This window comes from Xiphophorus hellerii, chromosome 3 (assembly GCF_003331165.1).
Source record: "Xiphophorus hellerii strain 12219 chromosome 3, Xiphophorus_hellerii-4.1, whole genome shotgun sequence".
NCBI lineage: Eukaryota > Metazoa > Chordata > Actinopteri > Cyprinodontiformes > Poeciliidae > Xiphophorus > Xiphophorus hellerii.
Genome location: NC_045674.1, coordinates 16528524 through 16554555, shown reverse-complemented (window position 1 = coordinate 16554555; position 26032 = coordinate 16528524). Strand labels below are relative to the sequence as shown.

General features: G+C 39.6%; 3 protein-coding genes across 5 annotated transcripts; 1 reads left to right on the top strand and 2 right to left on the bottom strand.

The window, feature by feature from the left end:
• Window positions 1-1203: 1203 nt before the first annotated feature.
• On the bottom strand, window positions 1204-19895 carry rad54b (RAD54 homolog B). Of its 2 annotated transcripts, none has more exons than XM_032559199.1 (16): window positions 19802-19895; window positions 19093-19240; window positions 18809-18989; window positions 10748-10981; window positions 9419-9718; window positions 8219-8381; window positions 7291-7516; window positions 6566-6652; window positions 6190-6310; window positions 5957-6096; window positions 5384-5674; window positions 5147-5310; window positions 4046-4307; window positions 2933-2999; window positions 2637-2834; window positions 1204-1579 (listed from the first exon to the last, which is right to left on the bottom strand). In XM_032559199.1, exons 2-16 carry the CDS (start codon window positions 19237-19239, stop codon window positions 1350-1352), a joined length of 2811 nt encoding a protein of 936 aa, XP_032415090.1. In that variant the 5' UTR covers window position 19240; window positions 19802-19895; the 3' UTR covers window positions 1204-1349. The 2 variants fall into 2 exon arrangements, with proteins under 2 accessions (XP_032415090.1, XP_032415091.1); XM_032559200.1 differs by having other exon boundaries at window positions 10748-10978.
• LOC116717681 (fibrinogen silencer-binding protein) lies at window positions 11181-16283 on the bottom strand. The gene is made up of 2 exons (XM_032559226.1): window positions 14453-16283; window positions 11181-13284 (listed from the first exon to the last, which is right to left on the bottom strand). Exons 1-2 carry the CDS (start codon window positions 14857-14859, stop codon window positions 12729-12731), a joined length of 963 nt encoding a protein of 320 aa, XP_032415117.1. The 5' UTR covers window positions 14860-16283; the 3' UTR covers window positions 11181-12728.
• Window positions 19896-20527: 632 nt separating the features above from the next.
• Window positions 20528-25727, top strand: rnf41l (ring finger protein 41, like). 2 transcript variants are annotated; one of them, XM_032559224.1, is made up of 8 exons: window positions 20528-21107; window positions 21196-21435; window positions 21513-21750; window positions 21849-21988; window positions 22288-22314; window positions 23199-23361; window positions 23482-23602; window positions 24664-25727. In XM_032559224.1, exons 3-8 carry the CDS (start codon window positions 21545-21547, stop codon window positions 25060-25062), a joined length of 1056 nt encoding a protein of 351 aa, XP_032415115.1. In that variant the 5' UTR covers window positions 20528-21107; window positions 21196-21435; window positions 21513-21544; the 3' UTR covers window positions 25063-25727. The 2 variants fall into 2 exon arrangements, with proteins under 2 accessions (XP_032415115.1, XP_032415116.1); XM_032559225.1 differs by lacking the exon at window positions 22288-22314 and having other exon boundaries at window positions 20529-21107.
• The last annotated feature ends 305 nt before the right edge of the window (window positions 25728-26032 follow it).

The window sequence follows — 26032 nt, the reverse complement described above, 5'->3', positions numbered from 1 at the left end:
AGATTTAAACCTCATTCATTCGAGCACCGCAGGCGAACTATCACAGCTGAAATATACTCCATTTAAACGACTTTAATGATGAACTGAAACCACAAAGGCCTGAAACGCTAAAACTAATTGTGAATGCAGTTCTTGAGTCTACGCTGACATTTTAAAGAAATCTTTTTAAAAATAAAATATAAAATAGTTTTTTTAAACATTCTCATAATGTGCTTGTTTATTTATTTCTAATACATTTTGTTTAGTTAACATGTCATTTTCTCCTGACTTATTACCCAAAATAAAATAAAATAGTTCGTTTTTATCTTCATCAGAATATCTCAAAATATCATGACAAAACTTTAAGTCCACTCCTAGATTAGGGTAGTCAGACTTATTGCATCTAATTGGTGAATCTCTGATAATAACCCTCATCAAGACATTGCCAGCTCTCTTTACTGCTTTTGCACAGGAAACAATAAAATGTAGTCATGTGTAACGTCTAAGTCATAGAGGAAATTTCTTGCCAGGTTGCAGCAAAGAAGCAGAGAAAACCTCAACAAATCCCTGACAGGTCACACATAAAGTGTCATATCCATAAAGGAAAAGTGCAACATCCCAGAGACCCGTTTATTATAAAACCTGTTGCCCAACTGAACACAAACAGAGTCGACCGTCATGTAAATGATAACTAGCACCTTAGCGTGGAGGCTTTTATTGTCCCGCAGATAGTTCAATTTGACTTACCCCGATATACATAATGGAACGCGTCTCCAGGGTGCGTGCAAACGTACACTCCCGACACACTGCGTGCTGTAACTCCCACACAGCAGCTTCGTGTTGAAGGGCATGAACAGAGCAGTGTTATCCAAAATAACAGACTGAACAGAATGCATGATGGCACACATTTAAAGCACAGCAGATTCACTCCATGCTAATGTGTGTGATCATTGCATAACGAGGAGACAAACAATTCAAGTGGAGTTCACTGCCCTTAGTTTCCAGATGACACACTTCAGAAATATAAACTAGCTCCCTATACCACCTGCAGATATGTAAACCATAAACCTTAGCAGAGAAGCTGTAAATAGAGATGGAGAGAAGGGAATGTCGCTTGCATCTTATCTTAAGATGTGATATAAAACTTGCCTTGCATACAAAGCCTGCTGCAGACACACCCTTTTATTATTCTTTGTCCTAAGAAAGAAATGTTCCCTCATGAACTATTTTTATGAAATTTCATTTATTTTATAAATTATTACAGTCAGTTAAGGTCATTTAAGACACATTAGAAGTCTATACAGTAAATAAAACACTGCTGGAAGCTGTAATACAGATACAGTGTGTGTGTAAATGTGTGTGTGGACAGGTCACTGTTCGCTGGGTGTGTGGGAGATGGTGGTCTGGAAGGCGAAGGTGATGTGGCTTCGTGCGTGATCAAGGTAAGGGTCTGAGAAGGTGTGTGTGTCACCGGAGAAGTGTCTCCACCGCATGAGCTCCGACATGCTGAGATGCTTCTGTGCCGCCCCCCTGCGGTCGCCCTGACGACCGAGCTGGCACGGCCTGTCAGAAACGAGCTCCACCTCCTCCACCTCCACGTCTGAGGAAGGAGAGATAAGTGAGGGAACGCGTTGAGAAAGCTGGGAGCTTACAGATCCCAGAAGTTTTCATACACCTGGAACGATTCCACATTTTGTTACAATCACAAAGTTAAAGGGGTTTCATTTGGATTCTTTGGTATAAACCAATACAATCCAGTAAAGGATGGAGCGTGAATACAGAGAGATAAAGATCTTAAAAGTGCGGCATGCATTTCAGTCTAAGTCTAAACTTTGACTGGGTCATTCTGACGTTTGAATATGCTGTAACCTAAACCAGGGACGACTCCTGCAAACCTGCAAACAATGCTACGAAATATTTAAAGAAACATAAATATTAGGATGTTTTTCCTAACTTTTAGTCACTATTCAATAATCCTTACTCTACCTCACATGTTCTGATTATAGTTGGTGATGAGCTGGGCGGCTGGACGGTTCTTTTGTCCGTTTTCCATTCGCTATCTAGGAGCAAAGCAACTTGAATTTGACTGGCAGCCATTTAGAAAGATGAGCACGGCATTTAACGTCTCAATAAATTACTTTAACTTCTATTTTATGACAATGATTAGAAAACAGATTGGATTTTGTGATTTAATTATTTTAAAAAATAAATAAATAAAAACGTATTAAATTCAACTTTTTTCGTCATCTTCCTCCAGCTTTCTGAGTTTCTCTGGCGACATGTTATTTTATTATTTAAGAAAAAGACAGGCAGCTTAGCAAACCTAATACTGGCAATTTAAGTTACATAATTTTATGCACAAATTTATTTTTGTTTAAATATAAACTGATTTAATTTATCTTATAATAAATAAATATTTCATTTGCTTCTTTTTCTCTCGTCAGTCACAGAATCTCCAGATCGTTTGAATGGCAAAATCGGTTTCTAAATTAAAAGCCACATATCTTCCTTTCACGTCTTAATTACGAGCTACTTTGCATCAAATCTGAAAGAAATACTTGGGATTCCATAGCTGTAACATTAAAAGTTTAAAGAGGTATGAATATTTTTGTTCAGGACTGTAACTGCTGTCATAAATGGTTCTAAGTTGGGCGTACCGTTGACCGAGCCGTCCATGCTGCAGCTGCAGCTCAGCAGGTCATGGGTCAAACACGGCGTGTCCGTCAGGCTGAAAAGATCTCGCAGCTCGCTGGTGGAGAAGCTTGTGTGTTCTGCTGCTTTCCCCAAGTCAACCACAGTCCCGGACAGCCCCTGTTTGGACACCTGTCTCTGAAATATACGCTCCTCAATAGTGCCTGGGAAGAAAGGAGACAGACTTGCATGTGAAACTTCACATCATTGAGGGTTTTAACAAATATTCTGCCTGATTAGAAGCATTTTTTTTTTTCCTTGCCTGCAGTGAGGAGACGGTAAATGTGCACCGTCTTTTTCTGTCCATCTCTCCATACCCGAGCCATGGCCTACAGAGAAAAATTACAGAGGATCCAACTGAGAGCAGAGCGCCACCTGGTGGATATAAATATGCTACACTGTTAGCTGTGAATTATTGGTTGAGATCATCTCCTTGTTATTAAGAAATCCTGAAACTAAGATCACAAAACCACACAGACTAAACAAGTGATTTGCTAATCAGACACTTATGCATAAGGGAGAACTTAAATTAAACTTTACCTGCGCTCTGACTTTGAAGGTATTAAAAGCAAAGTGTATTTAAACAAGAGCGCTTATGAAGCATTGAAACAATTATTGACATAACCATCTATTAATTTAGCAATCAATTAATTGTTAATTAGAGAATACAAACTCTAAAAAAGTCATTGGCTGAAAGAACAACATACTCAGAGCAGCAATTAAGTCAAAAATGTACAATGAATATTTACAGTTTGCAGTTAAGATGAAAAAAAAAATCTTATTTGTAAATATTTTCTACACAAAACTCCTCAAGTGGCATAGTTTTAGCTTCACTTGGTTCAAATTCTGTAAAACAAAATCTATTAAGTACCTTTTCTATACAATTATTAATCAATTTATCTAGAAAATAATCAACAGATCAGCCCTACACTGTATTGGTAGTCAAGCAGAAAGAGCAGAGCTTTTCACCCGTTCATGTTAGAGGTGGGTTTTTTTCACCGCAGATGCATCATTTGCTACAAATTATCAAGAATTCACTAAAGGAATGCTTTATTGTTGCATATTAGGCAGTAATATGTTTATTTTTTTATTTAAATGATAAAATATGCTGAATATACCAATTATTTAAACGATTAATTGATTAATTGTCGGAATAGTTGGTAGATTAATCGATAACTAAATTAATTGTCATTTGCCCTGCTCTTATGTAAGGTCAGAGAATCTTGCTGTTTTTACAAACTGACTTACTGTCAGCTTTCAGAAATACTTTAATAAAACAGGCAAAATCCTTCTTTTTATTATAAAACTGGATACAAAACACTAAAATCAGAGTTAAACCGTTGGACTTTTTTGCGCCTCTATGACTGAATCTCACCTGAATGTCATTGGCGGGGTTCCAGTCGATGTCGTACAGCACCAGGTGCGACGCTCCGATCAGATTCAGACCCACACCGCCTGCTTTGGAGCTCAGCAGAAACAGGAAGCTCTGAGAGTAGGGGCTGTTGAAGGCGTCGACCAGCCGCTGCCGCTGGCTCGTGGGCGTCTGACCGTCGAGCCGGCAGAACGTGAAGCCGGAACAAACACACAGGTCCTGAAGCAAGTCCAAAGTCTGGGTGTAGTTTGACACCAGGACTACCCTGCAGGAACAAGCTGCGTTAGTAAAGTTAGTGCAGATGTTCAGGTAACAGATAAACGACGGCTGGGCGATATGACCTAAAAATAAAACGGGATTTTTTCTCTTTTTTTCATACCAGATCCTATTTACCCAGTTAGATTTTTCTCACTTCTTTTTCTTAAAAAAAAAAATACAAACGACAGAAACTATTTTCAAAAAGTGGTTTTGTTTCAACCATTCCTTCTGTACTGTTGCATAACAGAGTATTAGGGCCAGGCTATGAGATATTTTACATATTATTATTATTATTATCAAAAAAAGATTAAATTTTAACATGTTAAAATTCTGCGAAAAAATGTGTTTTGAATGAGAAAAATACTTCCGTCATTTGCATCATTTCATGATCATGCATTAAAACATTGAGTATTTCCTGATCTGTTAAACTTATGCAAAAGCAAAACTGCAGAAGATGCTCAACATTTCTCATTTTAATTGTTGGTTTGGTGAAGTGGTTCTCATAAAATTTCTACTTCATTCTCATAACATTACAACTAAATTCTGGTAATTTTATGACTTTTTTTCTCAAATTATTTTGACTCCATTTGTTGTATGACTTTAGTCTTGTAATACTATGACCCTATACCCATAATTTATAAAAAAGAAACTTGATTTTAATTCAAAGTAAAAATCAAAAAGAAGCTGTAAAAAAACGCTTGTCAAACAAGATGGCAGCCTTGGGCAAGTTGACATCTCACTGAACCGTGGAAACTCAAGAGGAGCAAAAAATAACAGATTTTCCAAAACTTCGATTAATCAATAAAATTAATTTATCGCCCAGCCATAAGATAAACCTACACACACCGGTCTGAAGGGCTGAGCTGCCTGATGGCACTCAGCAGGTCGGACAGAACTAAAAGTTTCCCGGAGTCAGCGGTGTCGAATCCTGCTGAACAATAGGATTCTGGGAAGAGATCTGCAAGTCCCTCGTACAAAGAGCTCTCCACAGATCCGCGCTCTGTTCTCTCCTGCAAGAACAGCAACACTATTCAGCCAAATTTCCTGACATGAAACACACAGAGCTGAGAGTTAAAATGTAACCTTGACAGTGTCGTGGAGCAAGCCAGGATGGTTGCAGAGCTTCTTCAGCGCAGTGATGCAGGCCAGGTGTGCGCCGCCTTGTGTGAAGCCCTGCAGGCAGGCTCTGAAGACGCGGTGGCAGAGCAGGTGTTTGTACAGCTTCTGCTGCAGCGGCGACGGCATGCAGAACAAGGTCCAGTCCAGACGAGGCGGCAAGTAGCGGTTGATGATCTCCTGCGTCCGCCGCAAGATGAACATGCCGGTGAGACGAGAGAGTTCAGCGGCGCGCTCTTCCCCCAAAACTCTTTCGTCCTGCAGAGGCAGACAGAAAACACAACTTAAAGCTTTTAAAGATTCCAGAAAACTGCAGACCTGATGTGGTGACTGAATGCAACATTCATCCTCTAAATAAAAATCCCACAGCTGGAGCAACTTATTTTTATAAATTCAGATATTGGTCATTTAAACGATGGGATATGGAATAAAGCCTGGAAACACAGATATTTTTTTGTCCTTTTTCCACCTTTTGCAGACTGCATAGGAACTGTGCAGTAAGGAATAGTGGTTAAAGTCAGAAAGGACTTTCTGCATTACCTCAGAGCAGGATGGCTGTCTGGAGTGTAGAATTGGTTCTTCATAAACTTTTCTATAAGCAGTGGTCGAACCAAGAATTCCCGGGTTCACAAACTCTATGATGGCGTAGAACTCCTGCAGGTCATTTTGGACTGGGGTCCCTTAAAAATGACAAAAAACATAATTCAGATCACTAACCCAGAAGTTTGTCTCTTTAGAAAGTCTTTATTAAGACGACTCAAGCAGGTGTGCACCTGTGAGTATGACTCTGCGATGACAGTTGAGGCTGCTGACGGCGGAGGACGTTTTGATGCTGCTGTTCTTCAGTCTGTGACCCTCATCGCAAATTATGAGACCAAACTCCACTTTCTGGATCTGAAAAAATAAAAGGTGAAGCACAGACAGCTGTCAGTAAGCGAGAAAGTACACAAATTAAATTAGAAAAAACATGATTTGATTGTTCTTGTGATTAAAAGGCACCAGAAATGTAACAATTAAAGAAAACCATTCCAACTTATTTCAGAGAGTTGCATTTCTTGTTTATTACACAACAGAACCAACAAATTTGTTACGATTATGTGTTTATAAGATGCATGTTCAGCAGTGTGACAGGAGATGAATGTACTGTACCGGCTCCAGGCACCGCAGCAGCATCTCATAGCTGATCACCAGAACGTTGTGGAGAGGGGAGGATAAAAACTCCTCTATCCTGTGGTCCTAAACAGAAAACATCACCACCAAATGTCAGCGGTTTAGGCCATGAAACCAAGAACAAACTATTGATGATTATTGAGTAAATTCAATCAAATTCAACTAAATCTGCTCTTCAATCCATTACCAAACTTGGCCTTTTTAAATCAGAGCTGTCATTCCAGCAGGATTTTACTCTGTAAATATATGGTGACATTTCTGCTTTTATTTAGTTTGTTCTGTGTTGCCTTTCTTGCATTTACTTGATCCTGTGTCTTTTATGTTCCTTCTCCCCTTGTAAAGCACTTTGGCTTTCTAAACTGTGGTTGTGTAAAGTACTATGTAAATAAATGATTGATTTGTTGATTGACTGAAACTGATTGAAGCAGCACTTCGGGGTTGAATAAAAGGCAGAATAAAGTCCATTTACTTTGTAATCCAGTACTGCCTTGAGAAACTTTTTTTATAAACAGCTGGGTTTTTCTAGTAGAGTACAGTTTTTAAAACCATTTAAGACATTTATACGGCACTGTGTGCACTTCAAATGTAGGAGAGTGAGCTCACAAGTATAACAATATGGTCATATGAAAACTAATAGTAGTAAAGTGCCATCACAGTCACTTTGCTGTCATGTTGTCTGAATTATGAAACTAAAGTAAATGCACCTGATCCACAGTGAAGACACTGATCCGTTCCCGGCCGAGCCACTTGGTGAACTCTGCTCTCCAGTTCTGCACGAGGCTGCCAGGAGTGACCACAAGGACACGCTTTGCGACTGGTTTCCCGCCGTAAGGTCCCTGCTTAAGCACCGTCCAGCAGAGCGCCACGCTCTGCAGCGTCTTCCCAAGCCCCATCTCATCCGCCAGGATGGCGCCGTGACGACCTGCAGCTCTGAAGCACATGATCATTTAAAGGTGACCTGTCATGTTTCCTTGTACAGGTCAGGACAGGTTTATGGACTATACAAACCTGTTTGTTACATTTTTTTGTATAAAAAGATTTTAGTCCAGTCAGTTCTGCGTCTTTTGAGCTCCTTTCAGAACAAGCTGTTATAGGGCCACTTGGGACTTTAAGTCCAAATAAGCTACTGCTGGCCACGCCCCCCCAACTCAATGTTTACACTTTCACATCAAAATGCCTGCAAACAGATGCACAATTATACATCTTTGAAAAGGAGAAGTAGAGCCTGCTGCACAACCAACAAGGATTCAGCAAGTGGTTTTTGGATGGTAAGTCAACAACAAAACACTTGACTTTTCCAGTAGCCATTGTACAGCAGTAGAACCAGCTGACCGTGCTGGAGCTCCACTTGGCTTGCTAGGTGAGGGGCGCAGCTCCACAGGAGGTTGCTAGGTAACGGCACAGTGACTTAGCAATCGGAAGGTTTTTGAAACAGCTCATTCCCCAGACACCAAAACACATGAACTTATTGCCAAAAAACAGCTGGGTGGGTTTTTAAAAGCTTCCACTGCAACTAGAAGAAGTCAAACCCCAAAATGGAATTATAAAAAATGTGCAAAATCTAAATTTTGTGTAATAGGTCCCTTCTCCAGATTTCAGTAAGAGATTTCTTACGAGGAACGGTACTCCTACCTCATGCCCATAACACACTCATAGAGGAAGAGGATGCCCTCCCTCTGGTGGGGTCGCAGGTGCATGGTCAGGTGTGGGTCAACAACGACGTCGACCACAGGAAGGCCTGACTTGTTATGAAGCCACTGGTGGTTGGAAGAGGGGCGAGGCATCACTAAGGCACCTATGAAAACAGGTTTTAAAATGAGAACCCCAAATACTAAAGACCCCATCATAATATTATGTATATGTCTCACATTTTAGAAGCACATGAAGAAAAACGTAAGTAAATAATAGTCCAGCTTTGAGTCTGCTCTTTGGACCTTAAAAATGTTAAGTTTTAATGTTAAGGTTTTTAAAGACAGACAAATAGAAGTTTTAAATTTTTTCCTGCAATATTTTCATTGAACTTCCACAAGAAATTACACCTTAAGTACAAGTAATATGTTTTTAGATCTGTTTTATTTGTCATTAAATTGGAATCAATGTGCTTTTCTAAAAAAAAATATCCATTTTATTTTATGCTCATCTTTATTTTAAATTCTAAAAAAGGAAATAAAATGCTTGTTCTTTAAAAATTAAAAGAAATTTCCTAAAGTAAATATTTCTCAAACAGTTTTTTAAAAAGTCATTTGACATTTGTGGCTCTAAACTAGTTTTATTTGGCTGTTCTTAGAGCAAAATGGCTCTTTACGTTGTAACGGTTGCAGACCGCTGCTCTATACATACTGCGCATTATTTAACATCGGATTTGATCTCCACCATTTTGAACAAGTCAAAGATTTTCATAGCACTAGCATCTTCACTTTGAAATGCTAATGAACCACATAAATATGCAATGGCAAAAAAAACCCAGGGTTACACAAATGTAGAAATGATCGGACATTAATGATGCTAAATCTCATGCCAGACTATGCAGACGCTCAGTCAGCACTAATGAATAATTGTTGCTGATGTAGCAGCAGATCAATTATCTGATTAACACAGACTGTGGGTCAAGCATTAAGCATGTTAGCGGACTGTAAAGCATGAAAATGCGAATACAACATCAATGTTCTACACATAAATGCTTTAATCAGCAGGCCGCAACATAAATTATGAACATACTTCCGATTTGTGACAAGACATGGTGTCTCACAAAATTCCCTTATGATCTGTGGACCAACATAATCATGTTTACGTGGCATTATGAAAGTTAAATTAAGGATTTATCCTACATGCCTGGAGCTAGCGGGTCATGACGAGGTTTGCTGGTTTGCTCCGCTTGTGGTTTATTTTCTGGATGTCCTGCTCTGCCCAACATTGTTGGGGGGCAGAAAGGTTTGGGGTTGAAGCGGCGAGGAGGAGGTGGAGCAGCCTTAGTGTGCAGTTCCTCTTGATCCGTTTGAACCTCCTGGAAACAACGACCTTTGGCAAAGTCCTCAGCAGAGATGATGCCCATCACCTCTATCTCCTTCCCTCCTATCATCAGCGTCTCTCCCTCAGACAGCGAGGCCAGCTCTGACACCTTGTAGCCACTACCTGTGACACAAACATCCTGTGAAGATCAAATAGTTTCCTGCAAAACTATGTGATCATGTTACTACACCTGACGTCCATCTTCTATTTTATAGTTATGAAACAGAAGTAAAACTTTACATTGACTTCAACATTTTTACAAAGAGAAATCTGTAAGATAATGTGCTCAACGCTCCTCTACTCTGATACCTATAATTAAAATCTAGTGCTTAAAACTACATATTGCCTTCAAAAGTTATATAAAAAGCAAACAGAGTGTAATTAATTCTCAGTATAAATGCAGCTGTAATGTGAAGGCCTCAAAGGTTATGAGGACCAAGGATCAGTGACAGATCAGGGGCGAAGCTGTGAAGACCTTTAAGCAGAGCTGGGTTATAACCATTATTCTAATATTTAAGGATTTAATTTAGAACTGTGCAATTCAACATCTCAAAATGGAAAAAATATTATAGAACTGCAAACCATCCTCTATAAACCTGTTGCAGTAAGCAAGAAATAAATTAATCACTTGAAAAATTCAAATGAGTGCAATAATTTATATTCTAATGATTCATATTTTTGAAGGGAGAGACTTCATAATCCATTTTATTCATGGTTTTGAATGTGTGTGGATTTTAAAGGCTTTTTTTTTATTGTTTTTGGCTGTTGGGCTATATTTTGGATGCTCAAAATTTCTCCCACTTCCAGTGTGGAGTGTTGTGTACAACATTAAAGTTTATTAGTCTTTGAGAGGGCAAACATGTATTAAGATGCCATCATCACTATATTAATTGAAAATATAACGATGCAATAAATAAGATTATTGCTTACCGCAACAATGTCTGGGACAATTTATCCTCCAACAAAACGATTGTTAGTCCTATGTGTATGTATATTTTTACAAGGAAACCTATTTCCTCCTGGTGTGAGGTAGTATTCTGGTGTTGAATTCAAATGAACCACAATAGTTTTTTTTCACAATACATACAAGTAAATCACTCAGTTTAACTTGTGTTTTCTCTACTGAATGCAATGAATGTTCTTAGGGCTCACCCTTTCCGATATCCTTCCCCTCCATGTCTTTGAGTACGACTGTTCGCCCTCTGGCAACCAGCACGGCGTCTCCCTCCCAGCGCTTGTGTTTCTTCTTGCTGGCTTTACACCAAACCACACTGAAGTATCGGACTCTGTCTGGGCCTGCAGCTCCAGAGACATGAGGTGAATCTGCAGGAGGCTGAGGGGTTTGAGGAGACGCGTGGGTCCACTGGGGGCCTCCATCTACTCCTGCTAGGGAAAGAAAAGCAAGAGGCTGAAAAATTCCTTGAAGATGCAAATAAACAAGCCACCAATAGAGGGCGCTGTTGCATAAAGCCTCGACTTGGAGCAGAGCGATCCCCTGCTCTCAGCAACAATTCATTAAATGCATGGTTTGGACGTTTTAGGAATAAAAATGTGTAGAAATTATTTAAGAATAAAAGGAGAGAGCAGCGATTTAATCAATGCCCTTTAATAGAAACCAGTGAACAAGAGGACAAACTGGTATACAAACATTACAGAACAACCAGCAACAAATTCACATTAAATGGGAACAAATATACATGTATATACGTATAAAAAAAAATCCCTCTTCTTCTTAAATAAGAGGGCCATCAACTCAGGCAGAGATTTCCCGACTGTCGCATATTTTTACCTCACATCACTTCATCAGAACTTGATAAGGCTTTTCAAAATGTTTGTTGTACCACAATTATGATTTAAAAACATTTTTAGACATGTTCTTTTATGATGACCTAATTTTTGTTGTCATTTTTAAGCCGATATATAAAACTGTCCAGTTTTCCAAGAACCTGAAAAATAATCGCTTTTAATGTTTATTACTTCTTAATACCTCAAATGCCACAGAAACGGGGATTTTTTCATTTCAGACTGACAAGATTTGTCCAAACTGTCCTACTACTTACACTTACGTTGCAACAGCAATCCTAATAATCTTGGTTAATAAAGAATATTAACACTATCCTGACAAACCCACAGCTACCATCCAGTTGGAGATGAAGAAATAGTTTTTCCACTTCACACAATCACAGTGTCTTGTCGCCACTTCTATGAATAATGAAGACAACGTTCAACACCGATCAGCATAAAAGGTAACCGACTGCAGCGTATCCCCTAAAAACAGGACGATAATCACATGCAGTAGGTACGGATGAGGCACTACGTTTCCAAAAGTAATTCAGATTCTAAAAATGCCGTCAAGCATGAATCGGTTCATCAGAAGCACTTGTGTCACATCCACCGTCACACACACTCAGAGTCTCGCAAAAATAGTCAGGACCGGGAAACTTTTTCATATTTAGTGACGTTACAACCTCCAGCTTCAGTGTATTTTATTGTGAATTTAAGATCAAAGTCTGCAAACTTTACAACCTAAAGAGCCCTTTTGGTGTCAGGACATCCAAATAAAACTCGTTTGGAGTCATTTTGAACAGAAGACAACTTTTGAGACAAATATCTACTTTAGGAAATTTCTTGTCCTATTATAGAACCAGGATATTATTTACATTTTTAGGATTTAATAATAACATAAACATAAAACAGGATTGATTTTTTTAAATCACATATTCTAAACTAATGTTACGGCAGTTCAAAGTTCTTTACATCACTTTTTGTCTTTGTGAAAATTTTGTGCAAATATTGCAGGAAATCTTTGAAAAAAGGTTAAAAACCTGCATTTGATATGAAATCTGCATTTAAAAATATTAACTGTCTGGTTCTTTGTCATTTTTAGTCAAAGTTATTGTGGAAGAGCCACTTATGGCTCCAGAGCCAAGGTTGCACACTAACAAAAATTAAAAGCTGAATTGACTTTTTTCATAAAGGGAAGTCAATATAAATATACAGTTGTAATTTTTTTGCAACTGTACTTTTTATGACATAAAGTCACAATAAAATACATTGAAGTTTATGGAAGTGAGAAAAAGCTACATTGATGTGAGCGTATTTGCGAACCAGAGTATGTACATGCTGCTTGTTGCTATAGAGGAATGGGCAGTCCGTGTCTCAGTCGGGCAGCTTTTAGTTTCTCTACTTTGATTTTGGCTCTTAGCAGCTCCTCCTCCAGCTCCTGCTTCCTCTTCAGACCCTCTCTCTTCTCCTCCAGGTACAGGGAAACCTTCCTGTGATTGGCCAACACCAGATCGTGCTCCTCCTTGGCAAGGTGCAGAGGACGAAACCTGTCCGCCTCGTGGCGAGGGTAGACGTCGTTTGGGTAGAATTCGTGGCTCAAGGGCAGCGGCGAGGCAGAGAGGGCGATGTTAACCGAGGAAGAAGCGGGAGACAAGGACGCCTGGTAATTGTGGGTGCTGGCCAAGTCCTGCTCCCCGTCTGCCTCTTGAAATCCGTCCAGCACTGGAATGGCGTGCGAGGTGACGACGGGGAGGTCTGGCGGTGGTTTCACGTCCTCTTCGGGGTCCAGCTGGACCACCTCGTGCGCGATGCTTGGTACAGGTGCTGAATAATCCTGAAGTCCAGCCAGAGAGGAGCTGCTGCCAGGATGCTCAATGGGGGACGTGTGCTTGTTGTATATTAACCTGCAAACAGCAAAGAGACGCAAAACAGTTTTAAAAGATAGTTAAAAAAAAATCGTTATCTTTCATATTAAATTCTGCTCAGAAGGATAATAATGCATTTATATCTTTAATTTCTAGATGTTCTTTATTGCTACACCAGAAGTCTGAGAAATGTCCATCAATGTCCCTGAGGGTTAAAGACATGATGTGTTTTTTTAATTTGAGAGAATTTAACACATTTACAACAATATATACAAAGGTTTTATGAAAAATGGCAAGCTTGACTAATTAGTCAAATTATCTTTTGCTTCTGTTACGTATATGTAGACCTGTTGTAATAAGCAATAAATTAAGTAATATTATGATAAAATAAAACTAGCTCAATAATTTTCATTTGCATGATATATTATTTTTCTCTTTCTACCACAGACTGTGTGACAAGTCTTCAGTTTGGTGCTTTAGTCTGAACTAGCCAGAGATTATTTTAAGGATATTGTTTATAATTCATTTTATTTGTCGCTTCTGTTGTTTTTGTTTGCTTATTTTGAATGTTTAAATAGTTTTCCAGTTCCAGTGCTAAACTTTAATTAGTAGAAATTAAAGTTCAATAATCTTTGAGAATGTGTTCTTGCATTGTTTTGCCATTACCATTATATTACTTGAAAATCTGGGACAATTTATCATTTTGCATAATTTATTATCATGCCAGGCCCAGGTGTGTATATCTGATGTCTTTTGTGCTGATAAAAATAAGAAGTAATTATGGAGTAACTAAATCTAACTAGGATTATCATTGAGTAATCCTAATTACTCAGAATTACTCCATAATCCTGAGTAATTTCTTGGATTGCTACTTTTTACTTTTACTTAAGTAAAAACATGTTGAAACAGTGCTACTCTTACTTCAACACAATTTTTCGGTACTCTGCCCAGTTCTGCTCACAGGTGATGAAGTTTATTTTAAATGACTGAGCGTTTCTCCAAATTGTGAAGCTAAGGATTTTTCCCATGTCATATGAGGTCAAATCATAATGTTTCATGTTTTGCTAATGAAACCATTAATGGAGAAAATGATGGAACTAAAAAGAAAATTAGTTTTACTGTTTTAAAGTATTTTTTAATGGGTATGCCGTTGCGATGGATGGGAGGATGAAGTGTTTGCAGGTCTCAGGTGTAAGTTGGACCGTACCTGCGGAGAGCCTGGTCCTTCTCGTGGATGGGCACATGTTGGAACAAGTGAGGGATCATCTCCATAATCCTCCTGGTCGGCTCAGAGATGCTCCCTCTGTACTCGGGCTGGGCGTGTCTCCGCTGCATCACTTCCTGCTTGGCCGACTCCTTCAGCCTCTTGTAGAGGGTTCTGAGGCCCTGGGCGGTGCGGTGGGGTCTGTCCCCTCCCAGAGCGTTGTACTGCTCCGCCACCGTGTCCCAGCACTTGTTCTTGTCCACGATGACGGCGTGCTTGTTGGTGTGCTCCTCCAGGATGCGGATGTGAGGACGGACCAGCTTCAACAGGTCCAGCTTCTCGGAGAGGGTGAAGTTGGAAGAGCGCGCTTTACCCACCATGCTGGACATGAACACAGAGTTGGAGGCCATCTTATGGCATAGCAGACTGGGGCGGACCAAACCAGGCCTAAAACTGCTCCCAATCTCAGAGTTGTCTGCTTTGCTGTCCTCTCTCTCTTGGTCCCCGGTCACACACTGTTCCTAGCACTCATTTATGCCTCATTTCCCTTCTCTTCTCCTCCAGATCAACCCTTGTTAGGCTTTGACTAACAAGTGCATGCATTCACACTCTGGTCCTGGGTTCTCTCACGGCTATGTTGCACAATAAAAACTGGCTGTGCTGCACACAATAAGAATCAGGCTTAACTAGGCCAGCCTCGTTTAGGCCCCCGCCTACCAGCGGAAGGCTTTGGATGAATTCCTCTCAGCTTAGGCTGACGTAGTTAAGCCGCTTAAACCCAGCCCGACCTACTTACAGCTCGGTCTGTGTAAACCCCAAACCAAGCGCAGCAGCAGCAGCAGCAGCACAGCCACGCTGTCTGGACTGCTTTAAATAAAAATGGTAGCAGCTGCAGCTTTCCATGGAGACATGAGGGACGTGTTTTTAAACGCAACATTAGAGGCTGCAGCGGGGTTAGGGCTCTGTTTTTCTACAGAGAGGGAAGATTTGGAGTAGCGCTGGCTTAACTACAGGAGCGGGGGGAGGGGAGTGGGCCGACTGCGCATGCTCGAACGAGCCGCGCTCCTGTTCTGCTCAAAGCAGCCTCGCTCGAAAACACACCGAAACTCACACCTGTTCCACGGATCAAAGCACGTGCTCGGAGCGCGTGCAACAGCCCGTGCCGAGCTGGCAGAAGCGCGCGTGTCCACCGCGTGTTTTTACGAGCTGAGATGCTGGAAATGGTCCTAATCTGACCGCTGCCCCTTCCTACACACCCACCCACCTATCCTATCCTATCCACGGTGAAAAGCGCTTTTGTTGTGACTGCTGAGGGCATCCACGGTGAAACAGAAGCAAACAGGCAAAAATGAGGAAGAGCTTTGCGCTGAAGTCGGTAGTGTACATGCAGGCAGATGCTACAAACGGAATAAAATAAATAAAAAACCGCAACAATATCCAACATTTAACAGCGTATGTATGTGACCGGCATGTGAATGTGTAGATGTGCAGACACAAATATTCTATTAAAGCAACAAATTTATATCCAATAACACGGATAAACTTTCACTTCGTCACCTTCTTAAAAATTAAATAATCGCCAATGTTTTTATTTTTATTTATTTATTTGCCAAAAGTGATTTTGGCAATATACTTTTGGCAAAAAATGACTAATATTTTTTATTCAATCATTTTTAAAAATGAAGGCCCACGGATTAAAGCTGAACAATCTGCTCTATCAGATCATCTTTGTCCAGATCCAAGACCTCAGTAAAGTTTAATCTTAAAGGTTCAAAGGTCAGGTTTGTATAATAAACTGTGTGCATTTCCACTGCACTCATCAACATCATATTGTATAGACCAGGGGTGTCAAACTCAAACACACAGTGGGCCAAAATTTTAAATTGAACAAAGCCGCGGGCCAAGGTTGAACAAATGAATCTTTTAATATGGACCCAAACAAGTTTTGATTTAACAATAAATATTGAACAAGCAAGGCTTATATAACTTAAAAGTGCAGGCGTGCAAAATTGAGTTGCTAAAAATAATAATAAAACATATAAATGGCATATTAAATAAAATTTAAATAAAAAATCAATGCCTCCTTTCTGAGGTAAATGCCAAAATTAGCTTCGTACACAGGCTAATAAATTTGAAAATAAAATAACATAACAGCTATGAATAAATCATTAAATAAACTATGAATAAACCATTCAGGCCTTGGACTAACAAGAAAAGGTGCATAGAAAACTTATTTATTGCTCATTTTGCGACACACTGATCTACTCTGATGCAGCCAAGCCAGATACCTGGCATCTTTTCTTGGATGCCAGTTCATCAATGTCGGGGCTCAGGGTTTGAGCTGAGAAAACCGTCATTATCGAACAAAGGTGTTCGTCAGTCAGACGTCTCCTGTGAGACGTTTTCGTCATCTTCATTAAGGAGAAAAGTTGCTCACATACATATGTAAACAGATATTCTGTCTCCCACCTGTCCAGAAAAGTTCTATTTTCTGCCTTTCTTTTAGCCATTTTTTGGTAGGGTAACACAGTGACAGCTGTAGTTTGAGGTCGCAGTGTTTTTTGGGGGAGAGGCACGGGGATGCGGGGTGCGCCGGGGCTTTCAACCCAAAAGGTGCGCAAGAAGACAGATCACCACCTTCCTATTACATCCATGTCCGCTACCATAAGTGCTACTGACACAGAGGAGGATGTGTGTCTGCCTCTGTCCTGATTGACGCGCCAAAAAACAGCAGAGCATTATGGGATTTGTAGTATACGCGGTGAATGCGGCGTCACAGCGTTGCCACCACATAATACCGGAGGGCCAGCTCTAATATTAATTTGAAATTGCCTTGCGGGCCAAATATAATTACACTGCGGGCCAAATTTGGCCCGCGGGCCAGAGTTTGACACCTATGGTATAGACTATTCTCTTCATTGTGAATGCAGTCATTTCTGAAATGATTGTCCAGCATGCTGCTGCCAAAATGACATTGCAAGTTCTTTCATGAAATTCCAGCGTTTTTTTATCAGTTGGTTGGATCAGAACCAACAGTCTCATAAAGATTTTACAATTATTCATTTCAGAAACTGTGACAGTGATTTTATGATCCAGGGATCACATTAGTCATGTCAAAGCAAAAATGTTTTTAAAAGTACTAACACATAAATTCAATATGAATTCATGACAGATTTTTGGATGGATTGATATTTTAGAAAATAGTAAAGGGAATCAAGTCTAGAAAAACAATATTTTTTCCACACTCCATTTTCTTTTCACTTGTCCAGATCTGAAAAATACCTATGCAGACTGAATAGAAACTTTATAATCTACCAGCTACTATGAACAAAATTTATATGACAGATTTGCACCAATATGGATTCAATAAAAGGTCATATTAGTGATCAAATGTCCACACACAACATAAAGCGTCGTAACGGTGAACTTTCTACATCAGGGTTTATCATGTTGCCATTCTTCACTATGCAAAAGTGGGTGGGTAGAAAGGACCCAACTAAGGAGAGAAAAGTTGTTTATATAAAGTTAAAAGGTAAAATACTATCAAGCAGAAATGAAGACTGCCATTTAGGGTTTTTTTAAGGATTATTTTCTAAAAGATCCTTCTTTTTCACGTGTTCCTGCCTAAATCTGTATTTGTTTGCTATGCTGTTCTGCTCTTTTAGTTAGCCATTATTACCCCAGTAAAAACCATAAAAGAGACTCTGTTGGTTTTCTATCTTACACATTAATCAAAGAGCTGTAAATTTAGCAGCTATTCATACCCCAGCTCTTTCTAGTTACCTCCTCCTGCTGCTGCTCCTGGGGATTCTGGGGAAACCCACAGACTGGAAACAAGATACTCTCTCCAGAAAATCCACTGTTGCCTCATTGCCTCCACCTGGTGGGTCAAGTCTGAAACGCCACCCTAAATCCAGAGGTTATCTACAAGATATCTAAACTAATTTGCTGCACCCTGTTGCAAATGTGTAAATTTTTAATTTCCATGCCTTTTTTCTTTGCACATAGTGAAACATGCTGGTGATATGAGGGCAGCAACCAATTACTAAAAATGTTTAGATTTGTCTCGTGATGCAACTCTTAACGGCAGCAAACCTTTTATCTCAAAACTGATCAAAAACAATTACAAATCTGTAACTTTTTACCTGTATAAGTCTTTCTATTTCTAATCACTGCATTTAATTAAGCCTTCAAAGAGCATCTTCATTTAGTTCGGTTTATTTTTGCAGTGCTAATTCCGTGCAAATGTCATTCTAGGGCAATTTCCAAGCTAAATATGTTTCTGCTGTTTCCAACATACAAAAAAAATTTTTTAAATGAAGAAAATAAACAAAACCAGATCAATAAGAGTTTCCTCACCAGAAACATTTACGTCCTCTGTACAGTCTTCATATTTTGTCTCGTCCTCATTTTCTTTACTCTCTGTTGCAGTGAGAACACGGGCCAGCACCTTGGACAAACCTGAAGCAGTCTGGCCTGTTTGACCGGGAACACTGCAGGTTGATTTATTCACAACCGCTGCTGAAAGACTTCTCTGGACCTGCAAGATAATGAATTAGAGAGCAAAAATACATAATGCACCAATATTTGAAAATGTGCTTTCCAGCATAGCATCTCAGAACAAAATGTTAGGACAAACTTACTTTATCCAGAGCATTTCCCAAGCCAAATTTAGGGGCTAGAGGCTTTGATTCTTGTACAGGACATGAAGCAGATGCTCCTGGTGGCACAAAGCGAGGTTTTTTCACAGCATTGCCCAAAAGCTGACTGGGAGCTCCTGAGCGTCGCATCCTTCAAGTGTAAACACAAATACTGTAATTGTCTTTAAACATTGGCAAACTTACAAAATCGTTACATGATCAAGTAGTTATCTAAGCTTCTGTATTTGCTCTTGTTGTAAACTAAAATTAATTATAATTTTGTGTATTTTGCAAAGCTGGAAGCATTTTGCACCTTGGAAGGCTGTGGGATTAATAATTTTACACCTATTACCACCTTTACTATGCTGTTAGTATTCAACCAATGCAGAACAGTCTGTTTATTTACACATTTCATTTCACCAAGCTAACAAGCTGAAACAAACATCTGATAGTGTTTAGCATTTCCCCATGATGTAACCGAGCTAACAGGGTTTAAAAAGAAAAAAAATACCATTCTGCAGATTGTCTTAACAAATAAGTGCCATTACTCTCTTCACCCATCTATCAGGAGAAGCTAAAGGCTAAAGAACCTGTTTAATCGGTGCGACAAGTTAGTAAACTAGCCAAAAAGCTATAAAATAACAGTTACTGAAAGTGTTCATCGAGTTTAAACTCGGACGTAATATAATCTTAGTCGACGTCTTGTACATACCTGGATGAGATTAAAGTTATATCACAGCATATAAAAGCCGAAACTCAACGAGTTACAACTCTGGATTCGTTTCTGTTGTTTCTCCCGCTGAACAGCGGAAAGAATCTGATTGGTTTAACGCTTCCGGAAGGCGTGGCTAAAATGGAAAAGGTGTGTTTGGTTTTAACGTCACCACAGTGGCAGAGGCACACAAAGGCGGGGTCGGAACTCCGTTGATGGGGTTTTATGATTATTTTCTGTTTAAAAAGATATTTTTAAAGCTTAATATATTTAAAATTGATATGTCAGCTTTCGATTCTATCCCTGTTTACATCACACCACTGTTTATTAGACTTCCGTGGGCAACATAGCAAGTGTTTACATGTAAATGAAACATACACTGATTGCCAGCGCTCTAGTAGTTAGCACTGTTTAGTACAAGATGGTCCTTTAATCCCAGCCGGTGCTTTGCTTTGCTTTGTGGAGTTTGAATGTGTGGATATTCTTAATTTTTTTCCAGCTGCTCAAAGACATTTAATGTTTAGGGTTTTTTTGGTCTCTCTAAACTGCCTTAATGTGCGTCTGTGTGTCTGTGGACAGGTGACTTACACAGGCATTTTCACACATTTTTATTTATTTATTGCTGGTGGTTCTTTGTGAACTTTAATTGCCTGAGGGACCAATGTTTAATTTAGAATAAAATTCACATCCAAATCCCTAGACACATTAACTCAAAAGGCTTAATGGAAACCAGCACCACTGCTGATTTTTGGTTTGTTTCCTTTTTTGCTCACTTTCTCATAATTTAGTGAAATCCTGCCTTGAGCTTTTATACATTTTGAATAATTATTATACAGTTGTTTATAAGGAAATTAACCTCTTACTGTAAAATTAAACATTCTGTTTAAGGACCATCACATTAGCCCAGTTCTGTAGTTGTAAACTGTTTTCTATCATGGATAGAAGCTATGCTAGTGCATTTTGTGTTTTGTCAATACAGCTAGGTTCTTTAAAATTTCAGACAGATTTAAGTAAGAAACGGCTTATTTCACAATTTTGTGCATTAGCTCTTTTACTATTTCTCTGCTGAGTCTAACCTATAAGAGGGGGGATGACCTCTGATCCCTGTCCTAGTGTGTTTTGTGACATCTGATGTTGTGTGCTCTTTAATCCAATCAGGGAGGGAGAGAGTGTAATCCATGTTAATCCCACATCCAGAGACGGACAGAAAGAGAGAAACCTCGGGACGCGGCAGGTCATTAAAGAGAGACAGAACTGGCAATGATCTCTAATGGCTATGTCCCAACACTGCTTTAATTCTTAGGCAGTAAGTGAGACGTCCTGCATCCGTTTCTCTCTTCTTGACTTAGTTTTTCTGTTGCTGTAATTCTGCCTCATCTGATCTCATCTAACAGCTGTCTGGCCGTTGTCAGGGATACCTCCCCGCAGAGACGCACGCTCAAAAGGCAGGGGAGGGCTTTGCAGGAGAGGAGACCCTCACCTGGATCTGCATGGAGTGAAGAGAGGGGATGAAGGAGGAAAGCATGCAGCAACAAGAGAAGAGGGAAGGTTACCTGTGCAGGTGCATGTAAAGTCAAAAACCAAAGAAGGGAGGAGGAAGGAAGAGTTGGATGAAGTTAAGATTAATCTTTCAGGTAGGAGAGTGTTTTTGTGAGAGAAGAAACATGAGTGGATTTTCTTCACAGTTTTTTTGTTGTTGTTGTTGTTGCAGTGCATAACCTGAGTGACCTCTGAAGCTGCAGGATGGGCTTTGATCTGGAGAGGTTTGTGGGCTACGTCAATGAGGGTCTGCTCTGCTGTGTTTGTCGAGACGTGCTAGAGCGCCCCCTCCAGGCGCCATGTGAACATGCTTATTGCAGTGCCTGCATCAGCAGCTGGCTGCTCCATCACCACTCCTGTCCTGAAGACAGGCTGCCTCTGGATGTGAGCAGTCTCAGACCACTGTACAGGTGGGTCCCTGCAGCCCACCCTTCACTCCAAATCTCTCACCGAGTTTAAACTGTTTAGGGTCGTGCATATCTGGGAGGTTCTGCTTGTTTAATGGCAGGTACATGCGTAACGACCTGAACCGGCTGCAGATCCGCTGTGTAAACGCAGGGCAGGGGTGTGAGGTGGTCTGCTCCCTGGAGAGCCTCCACTCACATGAGGATGAGTGCGAGTTTGCCTTCATAGCCTGTTCCAACACAGGTAAGAAAACACTTCTTAGCTGAGGCCAGGCATATGCTAGGGGATTTTTTTTATCATTTCAATTGAAGTATATCTACTGTAAAGTTAAGTGGTTATCATCATGGAAGTGTAGGCAACAAAGGTAACGTGAAACCACCAGCTGAACAACAGGTGGCTCATCTGTTGTCATGGCGCTGAACCCCCCAGAGACCACACACAAAGTTTTTCTGGGATCTATATTTATTTGATAAGCCGTAATGCCGTAATATAAAATATGTACTTTTTAACCCATGATGTCACTGTCAACATGTCATTTTCAGGTGGAGAGTATATTTGCTACCGTTGTGGTAGGTACAGTGATAAAGTGTGAACATGCAGTGTGACATTTTTTTTTTTTTTTTTTGCAGTGCTATGAAAATTGCATCAGCTATTTCTGCTGCTGTCTGATTGCTGTGGAGTTTGTAGATTTTAAAATAAGTAGATGCTTATCACAAGCATTTTACTATTTAAGTGGTTGAAACTGAGAAATTTGCATTAATTATTTTCTTCTACATCCAGTAAAGTATTACTCCTGATCTTGTTACAAGATTTTAGAAGTTCTTCCATCTTTAGCTTGCTTTTTTTTTTTGTCAACGCTCGCCATGTTTCAGAAATTGACAAATCTTTCTTCAAAGTAGTGTTAAGTGGATCTCTGAAAGATGAAACGTATTTTGGTTGCTCTATTTCTTCTCATTTAAATTTTGCAAATGAACAAAATTTGTTTAAGCTTTAAAATATTTGCTTTATTCAAAATTTTAGTCACTTATTCCCATGAGGTTTTAGTTTTAAAATTTGTTGATGTTATGTTGATAGTTTGATAAATTCACATGTTGCTCATTTATTTGGCTCAAATGGGTCATTAAAAATCCAAAATAAAGATATAAATGCCCATGATGAATATGTACACTTAAGATCAAAACTGATCACATAAAAAAGAAAGCACATTTTAAATTTTCTAGTAGATATTACAAAATGATCATTAAATACAGATAAGTAAAGCAGAGATAGACTGACAAAGGGATCATTATTCGACAGCTTCACACTTTCTGCTTTTTTGTTTACTCTTGTTACTATAGGCCTTTCTTCCAACTCTTGTCTGCAAACAAAACTCAACCCTTAAAATGCAACAAAACTTCAGATATGTTACAAAGTCTTCATGCAACTGGGGATTTCGGTGGCGTTCTCCTCTCAGGTTGTCCGGTGCAGGTGGAGAGGCGAGGTTTGGAGGCCCACCTGTCCGAATGCAACTTCCGCAACAGAGAGTGTCCCAACGGCTGTGGTCACACTCTCCACTCCATCGATCAATCACAGCACAACTGTGTGGCAGAGCTGCGCTTGGAGGTGGACATGATGAGGTTTGTGACCTCGCCCCAGACCTTTTCCACATTTTGTCACATCACAACTACACTTCAGTGTCCCTTCTGATCTTGTCACTTTGGGATTTTTTTGTTTGTTTGTTTGTTTGTTTTTGGCAGGGCGGAGATGCTGTGCAAGGTGGAGGAGGTGAGACGAGAGATGGAGTCTCGGCTGGACTCCCAGAGGAGACACATGGTGCAGAAAGAGTCGCAGCTGAAGAGTGAAGTGGAGGAGCTCAAGGTGAAATACTGAAGTACACAAGAGTTAAGGATTCAAGTTACTGATTAACCTAAAGTTGATTGATCTTATCGATTGACTAATAATTAATTGATAAGCGGCTATTTTCTTAAGAACCTCAATCTTCTCTTGTATCAAGAGAGTTGACCGTCTTTCCATGAAGGGCTAAAATTTTTTGAATGTGCTGAATTGAAAAACAAAATAACAATAAAAATGTTTAACATTGTCTATTGGCAGGCTGAATAAACCGAAAATTTAGGTTTTCTTACATTATTAAATTTAGACATATTTATAGAATATAGCAAAACAGGAACATATTAGGTTTCTGAATATAAGAAGATGAAATGAAAAACAAATGTGAAACGATCCCCCATGAACAGAGAAGTATTGTCTGTGGTTGCTCTTGAAGGAATCTTAAAACTTTGCTTTTAAAGTTTTACGTTTCAAGTTCTTTATCTCAGGCCTCAAAATGAACATTGCTTATTGGCAGTGTTTTTTCCCCAATCATGTTACAATTTTTATGCCTTACGTCCTCCACTTTCCTGTCATCACACTCTTGCCTTTGTACATCAGTAATTTTTTCATGAGATATAGACGCAGCTCCACTACGCAGCAGAGCTGAATGGGCGCCATTGAGGTTAAACGTAAGGAGTTTGTTGAGTGTTTATATTAAAAAACAGAGCAGCATACAGTGAATCCACACCGGATTGTTTTGACAGTTTCTCTTTACCGTTGTGGTATGGCCCCGCCATCTTTGTTTCTGTAGCATAATGATGGCCAGCGGCTCCCTCTGCTGGATGGAGTCCAAACTACAGCACTAAAAGAAGGTATCTAGGTGGACGTTATTGGTTAATCGATTGGAACAAGTTTTAATTGAATAAACCATTAATCGAATAGTAATCGTTTGTTAATTAATTGTTTGCATCCCTAACATTAATTAAAGTACATAGACAGAGATTTCTCTCTTATTTCTCAGTTTCAGGTTGAGATGGTTCTTTTTGAAGCAGAGTGATTTATTCACAGCTGTCACAAATGTGTCTGATAGGATGATTTTTTTTCTGCAGGGTCAGTTGTCCCGTGTGATGTGCGACATGCGTGCTCTGCTGGGAGCAGAGCGTCTGAGGAGGCAGGAACTGGCAGAGGCAGAGCTGGAGAAGAGAGAGCTGCTGGAGCTACTCAGAGACATCCAGCCGACCAGAAGTCAGCCTCCCGCCGAGCAGGCAGCCAGGGATGCAAGAGACCAGCAATCATCCACCTGGGAAGTTCACACAGAGCCACCTCGACACCAGCAGAGGGAGGCCTCATTGCACGCCTCTTGCCTGTCTCTGCACTCAGCTCAGGCTCCCTGTGCTGCAGGCCCTCCCGCTTCACCTCAGCTTGGGGAAGGAGTCCGTAAGGGCGGCACCCGGAGTCTGACCCTGGACTGCATCAAGAAGAAGAGCCGCGAGGTGACAGTCATCTGAACCCACTAGAACTGAAGATGGCTCCATCTATAATTTATCTTTTTTATTTGCAAGTTCCAGCAATGATATAGAAATCAAACTACACTGTTTTTGTACTGAACACTAGTTTTGATAAATTATTGGCTAAAAAAACTATTTACTTTTGACTTAGTTACTTCGTCTTCATACCTCTATTCCAACAGGGACTGGAAGTTGGAACAATTTATTCAGTTTATTTTAAGTTAAACAAATTATTAATCATGTCAAAATGTAAAAATTTGGTTTTAAAAAAAGTTTAAAATGTGATGAATTAATCACATTACAACAGATGTATTTTTCAGTTTGAGTAAAACTATAATATTTGGATTATGTAGAAAATCATTGGTTATTCATTGTAAGAAAACAATTATGAACTTATGGAACAATACTGAGAATAATTCATTGTTTTTGGTTTGGTTTATAAATTACCTAGGAATGTTCATTAGTATTTATTCAGTTGTACTACGAGAGTCATCTCAGGAAAGGAGTGAGCTTAATCCATGTTAATCCAGCATCCAGACAGACATACGAGTTTGTAGCCAATGCTTTCACGAGCATTTAGAGGAAATTAGTCAAATGAAATGCATATACCTGTTTATATATTTCAAGATCTCTTATGAAATACAAGGAATACAATTTTATTCCCACTTTTATTGTCCAAAGCAGTTTATTCATCTTCAAATATCCATCAATTCATAATTTCTCTTCAGTCCATGATAACCTTGTATTCTCATCTTTAGTGTTTAATGGTTAAATTTGTTCATTTGCTTACAAAAGCTTCGTTCCTGTCAGCTGCAATCGCACAATCCTTTTTTCAGTTTTTGTGCCAAAGCAGATTGAATGGAAACAAAGTTTTTGCCAGATTTCTGTCGACTAACAAATGAGGATTTTAAAAATGTGACTTATACGGTAATTTAAATGAAACCATTCACATTTTTTGTTTTCCGAGGAT

What these genes read in the sequence shown, in the direction of transcription:
- LOC116717681 (XM_032559226.1), bottom strand. Translation starts at nt 14,859, where the DNA reads ATGGCCTCCAACTCTGTGTTCATGTCCAGCATGGTGGGTAAAGCGCGC. An exon ending in AAGGACCAGGCTCTCCGCAG is followed by an intron (nt 13,285 to 14,452) that starts GTACGGTCCAAC and finishes TGCTGTTTGCAG; the next exon opens with GTTAATATACAACAAGCACA.
- rad54b (XM_032559199.1), bottom strand. Translation starts at nt 19,239, where the DNA reads ATGCGACGCTCAGGAGCTCCCAGTCAGCTTTTGGGCAATGCTGTGAAA. An exon ending in TGCTGCGGTGCCTGGAGCCG is followed by an intron (nt 6,311 to 6,565) that starts GTACAGTACATT and finishes TTATTTTTTCAG; the next exon opens with ATCCAGAAAGTGGAGTTTGG. An exon ending in TTACCGTCTCCTCACTGCAG is followed by an intron (nt 2,835 to 2,932) that starts GCAAGGAAAAAA and finishes CTTTCTTCCCAG; the next exon opens with GCACTATTGAGGAGCGTATA.
- rnf41l (XM_032559224.1), top strand. Translation starts at nt 21,545, where the DNA reads ATGGGCTTTGATCTGGAGAGGTTTGTGGGCTACGTCAATGAGGGTCTG. An exon ending in TTGGAGGTGGACATGATGAG is followed by an intron (nt 23,362 to 23,481) that starts GTTTGTGACCTC and finishes TGTTTTTGGCAG; the next exon opens with GGCGGAGATGCTGTGCAAGG. An exon ending in GTGAAGTGGAGGAGCTCAAG is followed by an intron (nt 23,603 to 24,663) that starts GTGAAATACTGA and finishes TTTTTTCTGCAG; the next exon opens with GGTCAGTTGTCCCGTGTGAT.